The sequence below is a fragment of the Falco peregrinus genome, chromosome 7 (genome assembly GCF_023634155.1).
Source record: "Falco peregrinus isolate bFalPer1 chromosome 7, bFalPer1.pri, whole genome shotgun sequence".
Lineage (NCBI taxonomy): Eukaryota > Metazoa > Chordata > Aves > Falconiformes > Falconidae > Falco > Falco peregrinus.
This window is the reverse complement of record NC_073727.1, coordinates 36,043,171-36,058,074: the sequence shown is the minus strand read 5'-3', so window position 1 is coordinate 36,058,074 and position 14,904 is coordinate 36,043,171. Positions and strand designations below refer to the sequence as shown.

The following is a 14,904-nucleotide window of genomic DNA, read 5'->3' as shown; positions in this document are numbered from 1 at the left end:
ACATTCTTTACAAGACTCAGGGTTGCAATTCTGCCTACTGTCATTCAGGTAAGTAATACTATTAAACCCTGGGCTTTACTGAATGTGTAAAATACTCCAGTGAGGTTAATTTGAAATACTGTGTCCTAAAATACAAAACAACTCAACATCACTACACATAGAATACTGATGAAAGGGTTAATAAATATGCCCTAAAGGTCAAACATATGATAGCTGTGATAACTGCAATTAATTTGCTCCTAAGTTTAATTTGAAAAGGTTTAAACAAAGGGCATGAACTTGCCCTTGAGTAGCTAAATCACACTAATTGAAGCATTCCTACATTGTAATAGACTATTTATTCCATTTGCTTTCTCATACATACATGCATACAGTCTTGCCAAAATATTTCTACTTGCTCATCTTAATGCCATATTTGGTAGGAAAATTAACAAAAAAAGAAAAGGTAGTGCTGGGAAGATGAACGCAGAAGTTGCTGGAGAGGGTCAGAGAAAGAAAAGGAAGGAAAGGAAGGAAGGAATTAAGAGCATAAGACTAAAGCAATCCAGGAACTCTACAAGCTGCCTGAAAAGCATTTCAGAGAGAAAACTGCTGTAGTAGGTTAAAACTATTTCCCAAATTTCACTCAGCAGAAACTAAAGGACTAGTAATGCTATATATTGAAGACAAGTAAAATCAGCTCTAGGTCCGAGAAAGGCGCTCTGATATGGTTGCAGAAAAATTATTTAGCTAATATATGAAGTGGGACAGATGTAGATGTCTACCTCCAGATTTGGGAGCCCTAAAACATCTGCTCAGTTTTAAAATAAAATTTCTTTTTCTTTCAAAACCAGACTTGGTGGTGCCGTCTTTTCTGTCCTTTTACATGCCTTAAGAGCATCCATCAAGGATGGGTAACACCATGCCAAAGTCCTTTTGCTGCTGAGGAAACCCATCCCTTCCCATCCATTAAGCCATGTGCAGTTGAGCAGCTGGAGCACTTGCCAGTCCCTCCTGCTGAGTTCTGTGCTGCTCTGTGTGGAAGGGTTGGGTTCATTGGCCCACAGGGAGAGTAAACTGGGCTCCCCAGAGGAGTGGTTAAAATATTAACCTGGCAAGAATCCAGTCCCTGTTTCGAGGATTTTATCCAGTGACCATTTCATGTAAAATATAGAAGCAATCCTGGAACAAACAATGTAATCCAGCATTTCTGCTCTATCACTGCAGTCATGCTCTTTATTTTTTGATGAAAGATGCCCCATAAATGAGCAGAGTGAAACAGCTTTGCCCAGGAGGCAGGGACAGACCATCAGTCTAATCCATAGGTTGTGATTCAGATGCTTACCTGAGACATAGAAAATGTGCACTTACACAAGGACCGCTATTCCCACGTACAATGGTACCCAAAACCCAGTCTTTTAAGCTATGATTTAGTGTTGCTATTAAGGAAATAAAAGCTTAAATCATTTGTGTCTTTAACAGTGTTTTCCATTTTTATAAGAATACTTACTACTAAACTGAAAAGAACAGGATGTTCTTTTTATACAAAAATTCCTTATATCAAAATCACTTTGAATACATTTCACATTACATGGGGAAAAAACCATATTCATCCTTTACATTTGTAGGGATGTCACTGAAATCAATTAGTCATAGCCAAATATCTAGTGGCAGGCTAATACATCAAGCATAATGCTATATACAATGTTATGATACCTAATTATACTTTGATAAGGAAGATTTGTGATCATAGAGGAAAAATATGTCTTACAACGGATATATGTAGATAGACATTTTATTTGTTTTATTTTTTCAAAAAATAGCAAATGTCTTAAGAACACAAACCGGAAAGTTATTAAAAGCTTCATAGCAAAATATTTAGCCAACTCTGTTACAATATATAGGCTTGAGGTTCTAACAGTTAGCACTATGCCTCAGCTCACTGAGCAAGTAATGCTCCTGATACATAAACATCACTCAGTTGAAATATGAAGCTGAATATTAAAAAAAAAAAAGAGGGTATTTTTATCTTTGATCATTCAGCATCAAAGTAATCAAAGAACAACGACATTTTAACAGGTTTGATTCTTTCGGGGAAAAGCCATTAAAAATAATTCCTGAGTATTTAGGTTAAGTGAATATATAAAAAATGACCAATTAAGACCAACATCCTGTTAGGTGAGCCTTGCGGCTTGAAGTGACATTCTCTAGCATGGCTGTCATGGCAGGATCACAGCCTAAATACCTTAATGAAATACATGAAAAACCTGTACGCACATTCAAATTCTCACTTTCTTCAGCAATAGCCCTCAACTGTCAAATGTGAAGCTTGCTTTGCTGAGAAAAACATTGTTTTAAATGTCACTTCCTTTTGCAAAACCTTGTAACGCAAATTGCCACAGCTAAGCCTCCACTGAACCACCACACCAATAATTATGTGAAATATATAAATCCAAATTTAGGCAAGGGGCTTTCATGCTATGTTAGTATACATATTGAATTGTATGCTTTGTATCAGTATTTTGAACACGGAGATCTAGTTATTTAGCTTCTCGCTATTGTAATGAGAGGCAATATATTAATTTTCCATTATTCTCTTCAGATGCATGTCACAACAACATCTGATTATACACCATGTTTCTAAAATCCTGTTGGCATTCATCATGTTCCTATGATTTTAATTGAATCTGTATATCTTGATTGTAAAACTGCTGCCAATCAAAGTGGTTTAGAGAACTAATCTCAGAAGAATTTCAGATTTCTTGCTTTGTATATGTTTTCCCAGAATTACAGGATTAAATTACAATGGACGTAGAAAGATTATTGTACAAAGCATAGTTAATAATTCACAACACTGGTATTCAACTCGACCAATTACAATGAAATCACAAAAATTGTTTTAATTATACCCACTCTTTTCTACCCACCCACCCCAATATGTAAACAAGTTTCTCACAATGACAATGGCAAGACTCTAGTTACCGAGATGTACTGTATGTGAAAAATAATACCTAGGATAAAGGCCTGGATTTGACAATTCCAGTATGTGCTCCTGCTTAATTCCCATTCTAGACCACAAGCACCGTTTTCAGACTCTTGCAGTCATTAAATAAACAGAACTTATAGGTAAATGGAGCTTTTTTTCCAGTGCAAACTGATAAAAGTAACATGCTTATATAGAACAAAAGTAATAATGATTTGGGAAAAATTGGAATCAGTCATACCAAAACTCTCTGAGCAATGATAATGTACAGTATTGCAGCTGTATGTTACTAAGACAAAAAACTCTTGGCATTACAAAGATGAAGATCTCTGTTCACACAAGCCAATTTTAATGGGCTATTAAGCATCTGGTAAAAACAGGCTTGTACTAGTCTCACTGAAAAGGAAACACTTGTCAAAATGTTTGAGTATTTTTTAAAAATACTGTATGACATCTTCTAAATTGCAATTTAAATATTAAAACCTTGTTTCAGAAGTTCCTCGCTTCAGGTTGTTACTCAAAAACTCGTCATGTTCAAAACTCAAATTATTATGAGATCTTGATATCATAAGAAGCTTTTCCTTATTAGTAAAGTCTTTCTTGACTGCTGCTTGTGGCACAAGTAACCTATCCATTGGGTCCTCTTTGTTTTCTAGTTTCATATATCCTTTACTGTTGCTCCGATCCAGTCTGGGCCAGCTGGGGTGTTTCCTTTGTTCAGCTTGGACAGTGAGTGTAGATGGACCCCTGTCCAAGTCCAGGGACTTCGAATGTGAAGACAGAAGATGCAGAGATGTGTTGGACCCGAACTGTTTCCTGGCAGCGCCAGGGGATAAAAGCTTTCCTGTGCTTGGCCCAAGAGTCATAGAAGATTTGAACTGATCAGATGGAGTGTCCACAAATGAATTGTGTCGTGGCAGCATGGCAGCAGCTGGTCTGCAGGATTCATTGGTATCAGTTAATGGAATGGCCAGAGAATCCATCGACAGATTTCTAGACCGACTCCGAGTGATCTCCGAGTCCTCAGTTATGTTGTCTATACTGGGCTCATCAATAACACAGTTATTCAGTTTAATTACTGGCAGTGTGAAAGCACTAATAGAAGATGATACAATGGATTTTGTTTCACACTTTATAGAGCCAGGGTTCTTGTCATCTGAAGCCTTGCTGGAGGGAGGGTAAATTCCAAAAACTGAGCCAGATTGCTCAGTCAGCAGAGGTGGCAGGAGGCTACCAGTGGTCCTGTCTTCGTTTAGGGTAATCTCATCCTCTTCAGCAGAACTATCCATTCTAAAATTACCCTTGAAGCCAGAGAATGTTGCAACTGTGTTCGCAGCCAGCCGTGATGCACACGAGCTCCCACTGTGCCGGAGTTCTCCTTCCCCCAACAAGCCAGTGTAGGCACCACTCAGCTGCTTTTGTTCCTTGATCCTCAGGGTGTGGATGTCTATTACAGTGGAATATATGTCTCTCATGTGTATGATTTTTGTTTCCTTATCACGGTTTTCATGCAGAACGGCATTTGCACAAATAAAAATGAAGATTCCAATGCCCATAGTAAAAGGGCCCAGCATTTTCATCTTATCCGAGTGCACATGTTGTTCAAAGAAACGAAGTAAAATGCTTCCTTGGCTTCTCAGGACCTGGGTTTCATTTACAGATAGATTATCTTCAGCTCCTAAAAGCTGTTCCTTTTGGGGCCAATATCCAAGAATGGCCATTGCAATCCCAAAGAATGCTATTAGCACTCCCAAAACAAGGAAGAATCCCGATGGAGAATATAGACGGATTTTGCCCCTAACAATTACTACATCTGCCCTGGGCCGGCGTCTAACTGGTTTCTTCTCCTCAGAAGCTGGTGCTGTGGCAAGATTTACATGTTGCTGAGATCTGGCAGAGTCTTGCCTTTTTAAGGCAGCCAGTCCTGTTATGACTCCTCCGGTTGCTATCATAGTTCTGTATTGTGCCCTGAGAGAAAAAAAAAAAAAAAAAAAAGAAATATTGAGGCAAGCAAAGGCTGTGTCTGCAAATATAAACAGCACTTTGTTAATCTGTAGATATATCTTGATAATCAAAATATTCATGACTTTTAAAAAGCTACTATATTTTAACACAGTTATGAAATAGTAGCAGTTTTCAGATTCACATGACATCTTAAAAAAAAATTTCCAGAAGTCTTTCATTGCTGTAAATACAGGCAATAGATCTTCAATCAGCGATACAGACAGTAGCAGAAAGCTAGTGCTCTTAGTAGCGATATATCAGGATTAAAGGTTAAAATATTCAGAAGTCTTAACAGATGATTTATCTCTGGACTGGGCTGCAGCAAAGTCAATAATATATTATTACCTTGTAGGTGTTTTAGATAATTTTAGCACTTTATCAAATAGTTCTTTTAAAAATTTCTATGACACACAGTGACTATGAATACAGCTCATTCTACATATCCCCTTTAAGAATCCTTTCTTACAGACTTCAGCACATATTAATACATATTTATTCCATAATTTTAAGTGCGTTTTATTAAACCTATTCAGATCACCCAAGTCTCTACTACAGAAACATTTCTGCCTTTCCCAATAAAACTGACTCTCTTTTATGCAAAGCTAGATCTTTTTTCTCCTCTTCTTGGCTCCTTGTGGACTACAAATCAAATAGCTCACTTTAGTTTACCAGATCAGAAATCTTCATAAATTTAAAGTTCATCAATTCAAAGCTTCATCACTTATGAGGATTTTTTTTTCATTTTTCATACCTGGCTGTCTATTACATGAGAAACATTAACAGGCATGGGTTTAAAAAAAGAAAGCCATATTTGACAGTTTTGTGTAAGTAAGAGTAACAAATGAAACAAGCCAGTTCAGGATAATTCTATTTTCTTTTACAAGGCTTCTTATAATCAGACTCAGAAATACTTTCTGAGTTTAATTAATGAGTTTTAGAATTAATACTAGATAACATTATAGATTAAAATTAAGATGCTATAAGCCAGGTATGAAAAAGTTGTGATCTCTTTGGTGGCTTTACTAGGCTCAGAAATAAAGAAAGGCTGATGGTCTGTTGCAGAGGAGAAGGCTACATGTCAAAGCTGGGGATGATTTAACACGCAAAGCTAAAGTTGGGCTGGGTGAATAATGTGAGAGGCTAAAAAGCAGAGGCAAAGCAAACCAGTGACTGCTTGTGATTTACAGGCGGTAATTTTCATCACAGATCTCTTAAAATATTTCTGTTTTTAAAAAAATCTTAGCAGTGCACCCATGGGGAAAAAAAATATTATATCTCTCATGGTATGAGAAACAAACAGGCTACATTTGGACACTATCACAGATCTCCAACACTGCAAGCAGGCGTCACATAAGCATGTCTATAAACAGAAATCAGTCCAACCCACCAATTATGAACATGATTATGAAATTAATAGGGAATTTGAGATAGCTGTCTAAGTGGAAGGACTAATCCAGAAAAAGTATGCAGCCAGTGTTCACTATTATCTGTTCAGCAGCAATTCAGGTAACAGACAGAGCAACAAACTGAACTCCCTCCCTGCACCATCACTACTAAAGGACACAGGGCTTCCTCTCTCTCTGTGAGAAACCTTTTCTTTTGCAAAGGAAAGAACTGAAAAAAGGCCTAGGGTGCTAAGTACACAATTTCTGAAAGAGAAGTAAGCCCATAGCATTATTCAAAAAAATCTCAGAAATTTCACATATAGTATTACATTTCACATTCCAAATATCTCTGGAAATTCTCATCCTTTGCAATTCACTTCCTTTTTTATGCTATCTGGGCAATTTCCATATAATCATAGAATCATTTAGGTTGGAAAAGACCTTTAAGATCACCAAGTACAACCAAACCATTAATCCAAGACTGCCAAGTCCACCACTAAACCATGTCCCTAAGTGCCACATCTACATGCTTTTTAAACATTTCCAGGGATGGTGATTCTACCACATCCCTGGGCAGCCTGTTCCAATGCTTGACCACCACTTCAGTGAAGAAACTTTTCCTAATACTCAACCCAAACCTCCCCTGGCACAAATTCCCTCTCATCCTATCACTCGTTGCTTGGGCAAAGAGACCAACACCCACCTCGCTACAACCTCCTTCCAGGTCGTAGATGTACTTTTCAGATAGAGATCAGTAAGGTCTCCTGTGAGACTCCTTTTCTCTGGGCTGAACAGCCCCAATCCCCTCAGACACTCCTCATAAGACTTGTGCTCTAGATCCTTCACCAGTTTTGTTGTCCTTCTTTGGACCACGCTGCTGAACCTCAATGTGTGCCTTGTAATGAGGGGCCCAAAACTGAACACAGTGTTTGAGGTGCGGCTTCATCAGTGCCGAGTACAGCAGGGGTAATCACTGCCCTTGTCCTGCTGGTGACACTATTTCTGATACAGTCCACGATGCTGTTGGCCTTCTTGGCCACCTGGGCACACTGCTGGCTCATATTCAGCCGGCTGTCAACCAGCACCACCAGGTCCTTTTCCACCAGGCAGCTTTCCAGCCACTCTTCCCCACGCCTATAGCACTGCGTGGGGTTGTTGTGACCCAAGTGCAGGACCCGGCACTCCTCCTTGTTGAACCTCATACAACTGGCCTTGGCCCATCGGTCCAGCTTGTCCAGCTCCCTCTGCAGAGCCTTCCTGCCCTTCAGTAGATCAACACTCCCCTGCAACTTGGTGTCATCTGCAAACTTACTGAGGGTGCACTTGGTCCCCTCATCCAGATCGTTGATACTGATATTAAACAGAACTGGCCCCCAATACCACTTGTGACTGGATATCAATAGTTCAATGCCAGTGGCTTCATGAAAAGCCCCTTTTTATTTTAAATGTAACAATTTTAAAACCCCCCAAAGTTATTTGACATTGATAGTCTTTAAAAATTAAAACTTTCTCATATGCCTATGTGATTAAGGGTTTCTGCCAAAACAAAAGAACATTATTCTGTAAAACAAGGTTTTGAATCTCTAAACAGAAATAAATAGGACTTATCCATTACAAAAGCTGTTGTATTTTATCATGACTCAATTAAATGCAATTAGTTTTCTCTATGAAATAAATTAAGAGAATTATGGCATGTCTTTACTGAAATGAACAATCATTTAGCTATAATCTAGTTTGTTCCATTATTCTCTTCCAGATTCCAGACCTTTGGGGGCAGGGCAAGGAGTTTCCATATTCATGTGGTATTTTACAGGCACACATCAACCCACTCTGTCCATTCTCAAGGCTCCAAGAAACTCACAGGCATGGCAGGTTAGTGCTAAATCCACACTCTGTTGGCAGGATTTCTTACTGCGCTTACCACAGCTACCTGGATTGCACCAAATGGTGAATGGAGTAAACTCACATCTGCTTGCAAAATATTTTAAACATATTCCTAGCAAAACCTCCTCTCTAACTCTGAATAGCAGAGCCAATAAAAACGTTCTTAAAAATTACATCTGCGGGGTGTCTTTCTACAGAAAGTTTCCATTTGCAGATTTTGCAAAATTTGCAGGAAAACCACATGTCAATTTCTTTTTTAACTGGTCTCTGGTAACTTGGAGGACAGACAGAAATTGAGATCTTTTAAAGTGAAAGTGAGAGAGAAAGCAAGATCTCTCAAGCGTCCTCCTACCATTTCAGGGGAACACTTTGTTCTCTGTTCACTTTACCTGCATCAGAACTTGGGTGTGGGGACAGAAAGTCTCGCTGCAACAAGATACAACTATATTTTATACATATAAAAAGTCTCATTCCTATTTCTTGAGTTCACATCAATATTATTAAATCTTCTTTCATGGAAAAAATCACAACCAGGTTGGTAAATAATAATTTGTAATGAACCACAGTGTTGGTAAGGCTTATAAGCTACTTAATGGCTGAATTTTTATCTCTTCCACATTTAATAAAATCAATGGTATTAACAGACATACTGGTATAAAATGATTTCACTTCATACTGACAGCTTTTCAGAAACCAATTAGAACGAAGTGCATATTAAGATTGAAACTTTTTTTTAGAAAATATTATAATTAGAATGAAATGACACTGTAGATACATTTGATTTATTCTGCATATCTGTTTAGTACACATAAAAGCCATAATGAGTGGCAGTGACAAATGCTGCTTCTCTTATTTAACTTAGTACAGTGATTACATTTAGTTTTAGCCTGAAGTCTGAATTCAAACTTCTGAACAAGCAAAGACATAGAAGACTTTGACTCAGGGTTAAATGCAGATTACGCAAAGAACTCAGACAGCATCCCTTTGGTGGCACTGTGAATGACACAACCCGGTTCTAGAACAAATAGAATAATAGTAAAATGGATGTGGAATACAGAATAAAAAGAAAGGAACAGGTCTATAATTCATTTTATAGAACACAACTGTCTTGCTGGTACAAAAGCACCACAGCTGCCAAGCTCCTTTTTAAAGAGCAAATGTTGAGTGACTCTCTAACCTTGTAATGTTCTGTTTGTTTCACCTTCACCGAGAACATCAGGTCCAAAGGCCTGGACAGGTTAGGGTTTTAGTCTTGAAAGAAGCAGTGGCCCAGAGTTACCTCTACATTTAGCTTCACCTTGCATTGTGCTGTTGTTACAGAGCGGCCCTGCCACCACCCTTGTCAGCCACTCAACAATCACCCAAGAAAAGCCTGTCTTGTTAGAGATCCTGTAGAGCAGCTCCTGCTCACTCTTGCTCTTGCTCTCTCTCTGCATTGCTCATACAGAGGATGACGATTCAGGCTCCTGACACTCCAGTTCTAACCTCTTCAATGGCCATTAGCAAGATGTACTTCACCTTTCATCCAGGCTGTGGGCTAAGCCCGGTTCTTTGCATCTGGTGTGCTCTCTAGGAGATGCCTTTAAAAGAAAGAAACAACAGCCAATGGAGTAACAGGTTATGTGCCTCCTTAGCACGAAGATACCCCTCAGCAGATACTACTGGTAGTTATCTCAAGTGATGTAGCCTCAGAAGGGCCTTCAAAAAGCCATGTGACAAGGACAGAGAAATGGGGACGAAGGGCTGTAGCCCATCTAAGAACAGAATACTAGAACCAGAAGAATAAATTCATGCAGAAAACGTTTGCAGACATGATGCGAAATGCATAATGATAGAAGAAACATCACTCTGTGATGTGGAGTGGCATCTGCTTTTTCCTTACATTAAACTGGCTACCCCAGCCAAGGCTGCCAGAGAGGCTGGAAGGGATTCTCCTTTATCACCTTTCCATATGGGGAAAGGTTGCACAGATGCTCAAGGGAAGGCTGTCATAAAGGAAACTTTGGTAAAAACAGCTTTCACAGAACAGTTTGTTGTGAGAAACCACTAGACTTGCATTTGCCAAGCAAAGAATGAAGTATTTTCCTAATCAAGTCAGGGGGGCAAACAAATAAACAAAGAAACAGTAGATTCACTAAGTGATACAAAGGTAAGCCAAATTATCATATAAAAACCATAAATTATTCACAGACAAACTAATTTAGCACAGGTGGATGAAGATCCCTCTTTTCTAACAGGACATCAGGTTATCACTGATGATCAGACAGAAACACAGTGCATTTATGCAGCAAGCATAACCCATCTCGGACTTTGCCAGCATAGAGAAAGGCAGGGATGCAGGAGGCAGGTGACCTGGGGACTCACTAGAGTAGCTGCAGAGCACAGAGCAACTTAAACAGCCTGGACACATCTACAGGGAGGTGTGGCAGATAAGAGGAGTGACTCAGAGCCTTTCTGATGCTAGCAACTGTCTGTGCACACAAGTAATACCCAGTTATCCTTTGGAAGCCAAGCAAATGACAAAATGGGTGGGATAGGATTTCATGGAATTTGAGCCCAGTTGACTCAGTGATTGATTATCCCAGATATAAGAGATGTATCAACTGCAAGAACCTATCGCAGACTGCACATTCCTGTTTTAACAGCAATTACGGCAAGAGCTGCTATTTAGACAATGGCTCTAATGCTAGGCAGCCTAGGAAAATCTGAAATACGTGTATGCAAGAGCACAGATTCAATGGAAGGAATTGCCTTCATAGCATGTTCTAGTTGCACCAGATAACTTCTCCAGGTTCCACAAACTATAAACTGTTTACTTCTCTCTTTTACCTAAGAGGCCACCCGCCTTAATACCCCTCTTTCCTCCCTAATGACTAGCATCACCTTAACTGTACTGCTGCCAACTAACTTCTTTCCAGAGCTGGTCTAACTATTAAGCAATTGTTCTCAACTTGTAGCAAGCTTTAATATTTGGGGCTTTTATTTTACATGCCTGAAAGCTTATCTAATTTTTTCAACTATTTTGGTAATATAAAAGTTATTACTTCTACCTACAACTTAGTCTTTTGAATACATACATAGTTATTTGAATTACACTGAGATCTTACACTTAATTTTAAATGTATACTAGCAGCATAGATGGGAAGCAAACTAAAGAATGCTAGAATTGTATTTCTTTAATATTATTTGTTTTATTCTAGATATATTTCAGTGTCCCTTACCACTTATCTTTGTTATTTGCATAAATATTTTTTCTCATTTACTGCTTGAAAAATTATTGAAATTGAATGATGTAAAATTATCAGAACTATACATGCTATATCCCTGTAGTTTAATGTTATGCTAAACTTTTGAAAATACAGCTCTTGTGTTTCAGAAAGAATTAAACATCACTGCAGTAAGTATGGTGTGACAGAACCTTATTTATATTACCGTAACATTTCTGATCTTACTATTTCAGCTGGTAAGGAAATTTATTTCCCATTAGTATTTGATTCTTTATCATTTAAGTGACTCACTTTGAAATTCTAACACAAGGACAAATTTTACATCAAGGCAAGTTTCTTTGAATTTTGATAAACCTCAGGTCCTAGAAATGAAGGAGGTATCAGACAGACTGTTTAGTCATAAAATATTTCTCATAATCAAGAATGCAAATACTAAAGTAATAAGAGAGCTGCTAACATAACTGAGTAAACAAATCAATAGTAAGCATTAATTAAGCATTAAACATCTAAATTTTCTCCTAATGTACAATATGTACATATCAATGTTATCTATGCATTGAGGTTGTCACTGGTACAAACTGTTCTATTCCAAAGGTAAAAATATGCAACTTTTTAGGCCCAACGGCATTAATCATTCTGGTAGAGACAATACAGCAATAGCCAAACACAGGGTAGTTCTACAAGAAGTAGAAAAAATAATCTCAAATTACATGTTGATCTAGCAGCTCCCTCCAAGTGACGAGCACACCAATGGGACTACCCTATGATGCACCCCTCTCCTCGTATCAGTTCCTCAAAATCTGACCTGATGGAACAGATTAAAGAAGAAAAGCAAGCAAGCAGAAGACATCTTTTGTATTTATGATTATGGGGTATTTAAAATGTACTTTGACAAAAAACGTGAAATGTGGTATTAAAAATCTCCATAACCTCAGCTAGGATTTTAGAGTCATGATAGAAAAGCCAAGGATAGGAAATTGCAAGCCTATTTAAAACATTAAAGCTTTGAAATTTCCAGGGGAAACAAGCTCTTCGTGTTCAAATTGCCTTTAGTGGTGCCTCTTTTAGGCTGAAAGGGATCAGCTTAGGGACTAATCATGTTCTTTTAACCTCCAGTCAGATTATGGAAGCAGGCCAAATTGTGCAAGCAGTTAGTTCCACAGCATAAAAAGGAAAAGGCAAGCCACACATGGGTCAGGCAATGCAAAAGCACCAGTGGGTCTGAGCGGCTGCAGAAGGTCCATTGCAGAGATTAAAAACAGGTTCCCTGGATATTGGTAGATCACACAGCTCTATCAGATGGTCTGTACTTGCTTTACAATAGTACCATGTTAAATAGTAATATCTTTGCACTCATAAGTGGAAATAAAAGCTTGGTATTAAGGACATGTCCAAATCTGTTGGGAAATTTGCAGTCCGACACCAACCCATTCACTTAAAAACATCTAGATCTAGCAGTGTGTTTCAAATCTGCACTGTACCAGTCCAAGCAAGACCAACCAGTTGTCTCATGTCCTAACATCATGTGGCACTGTGAAGAGCCTGGTCCATCTTCTTGATCACCCCCTTGTAGGTACTGGGGGGCTGTAGTTAGGTCCTCCCACAGCCATCCCTTCTCCAGGGCTGAACCGGCCCCACTCGCTTGCTCAGCCTGTTGGCAGGGCAGGAGCTTCAGTCCTGGACCACCTGGGGCCCCCATGCTGAGCTTGCTCCAGTCTGTTAATGCCTTTCTTCACATGTTACTAATAGGAAATTCCTTTTTAGAAATCACCCGGATTTTATTTGGCTCTAAACTAACTTGAAATAATCAACCAGTAACTAGGGAATGTGAACTACAAATTACAAACCCAGAAATATTGAAAAATGTAATTGTAAGCCTGTTACCCAATTTGGGGAATGCCATAACTTCATTCTTTAAATCACATCAAACAAAAATCCCTTTTGAATGCCTTCATCACTTACAGTATCTGCCATATACATTAATTATTTCAACTATTTTGCCAAGGTCAAAAGTAAGGTGAACACCCAGCAATACTGCACAAAGATGAATGCCTGAGCTGCTTAGCCTCTTTGCTATTACTTCTTCTTCAGCTTAATCCTTTCAGTGGGTCACATATTGTAATTCTGTGCAAAATCAGCAACATTCAATATTGGCAGCATTACACAGAGCTTGTTAGCCACTCACAAAAACACAGAGCACACATCAAAGAGAGAAAGAAGGAACCTGAGTTTTGCTTTCAAGACGCTGCTCTATGGCTTGGCCTAGATTTGGTCTACAAGTGTTTGTCTGGCCCAGTTGCACTCACTTTTAAATTTGTTCTACCCTCAACTACATCTGCACACCGCAGTAAATCGGGTGTGAGGCTACAGAAGTTCATGGATTTTACCAATGTAAAACTCACGTAACAAGACGCTGGCACCAGGTATCTTATGTCTAGAAAAGCTTCCCAGTCATCAGCAGAGTCCTGCTCTCTGTGGCTGTACCACCTTAGCTCAGGTCCTAGGTGACAGACTAAAGAAACATCTCAGGCACTGGATGTATTTGTTTGTGGAATGCCTACTGTAATCTCTATATTCACTGTATTAAATTATTTATAAATTGAGAGCTGTGACTTGATTTCAGAAGTCTGTACCGATAACTTCTTTACTTATGCAGAGAAATTTTCACTTCTTATATACAGATACATCATGTCTTGTTCCAAAACAACAATAGGCAAGAGGGAACTAAAAAACAAATTGGGAAAACAAATATGGGAAGAAGCTTTGTAAGATTTGAAGAAAAAGTGTTTAAAATGTGACTGACTAATAAACTTTTTTCTGTTTGCTTCTTAGAAGAAAAATTAGAATATGCACACAGGAAAATAAAAGCTGGATATACTAGGCTTTATTTTTGCTTTTACTTGCTTTCATTCTCCAGTTTGTCTGAGTTTTTCTACTAAAAAACAGCTACGGTTTTTTTAACCTAAATCAAGTAAGGTGGTAACTGACCTTTATGACTAAAGTGACAAAATCTGTTTCTAAGCTATTTTAGCACCTCAGTTTGTGTAAAACCATTTTGTAGTGAAAATCAGTACTACAAATGGAAGCAGATATTGGCTATTTGGCCAAATATTCATAATTATTTTAGACACATTTGTACATTCATATTATTAAGTGTTCATATTCAGTAATTAGAAAAGATCCCGGGTTATCTATGTTTACAGGGGAAATAAGTAGACTATTTAGATCTTTTATGCCATGCAATAAAACAATCACTTTATGAGCACAATCTAATTTAAGACATGAAAAGAAACATGTGGATCTTTAAGCATTTGTTCTAGTTTGCTTTTTTTTTTAATTTTAGTTTTTATCTTTTAGACATTACAAGGAATAAAAAAGAGCTTCTTTTAGAAGAAAGTGAAAACTGTGAGATAATACTATTGCCCAGCAATCCTAGAACTGA

At 38.2% G+C, this 14,904-nt stretch overlaps 1 protein-coding gene across 1 annotated transcript in view; it reads right to left on the bottom strand.

The window, feature by feature from the left end:
* Positions 1-1,756: 1,756 nt before the first annotated feature.
* TMEM200A (transmembrane protein 200A) overlaps positions 1,757-14,904 on the bottom strand; it is a 59,777-nt gene continuing 46,629 nt past the window's right edge. Inside the window, exon 2 of the mRNA XM_055811113.1 lies at positions 1,757-4,930. Coding sequence (XP_055667088.1) covers positions 3,439-4,914 — 1,476 coding nt within the window. The 5' untranslated portion in view covers positions 4,915-4,930 and the 3' untranslated portion in view covers positions 1,757-3,438. The remainder of the gene's footprint in view (positions 4,931-14,904) is intronic.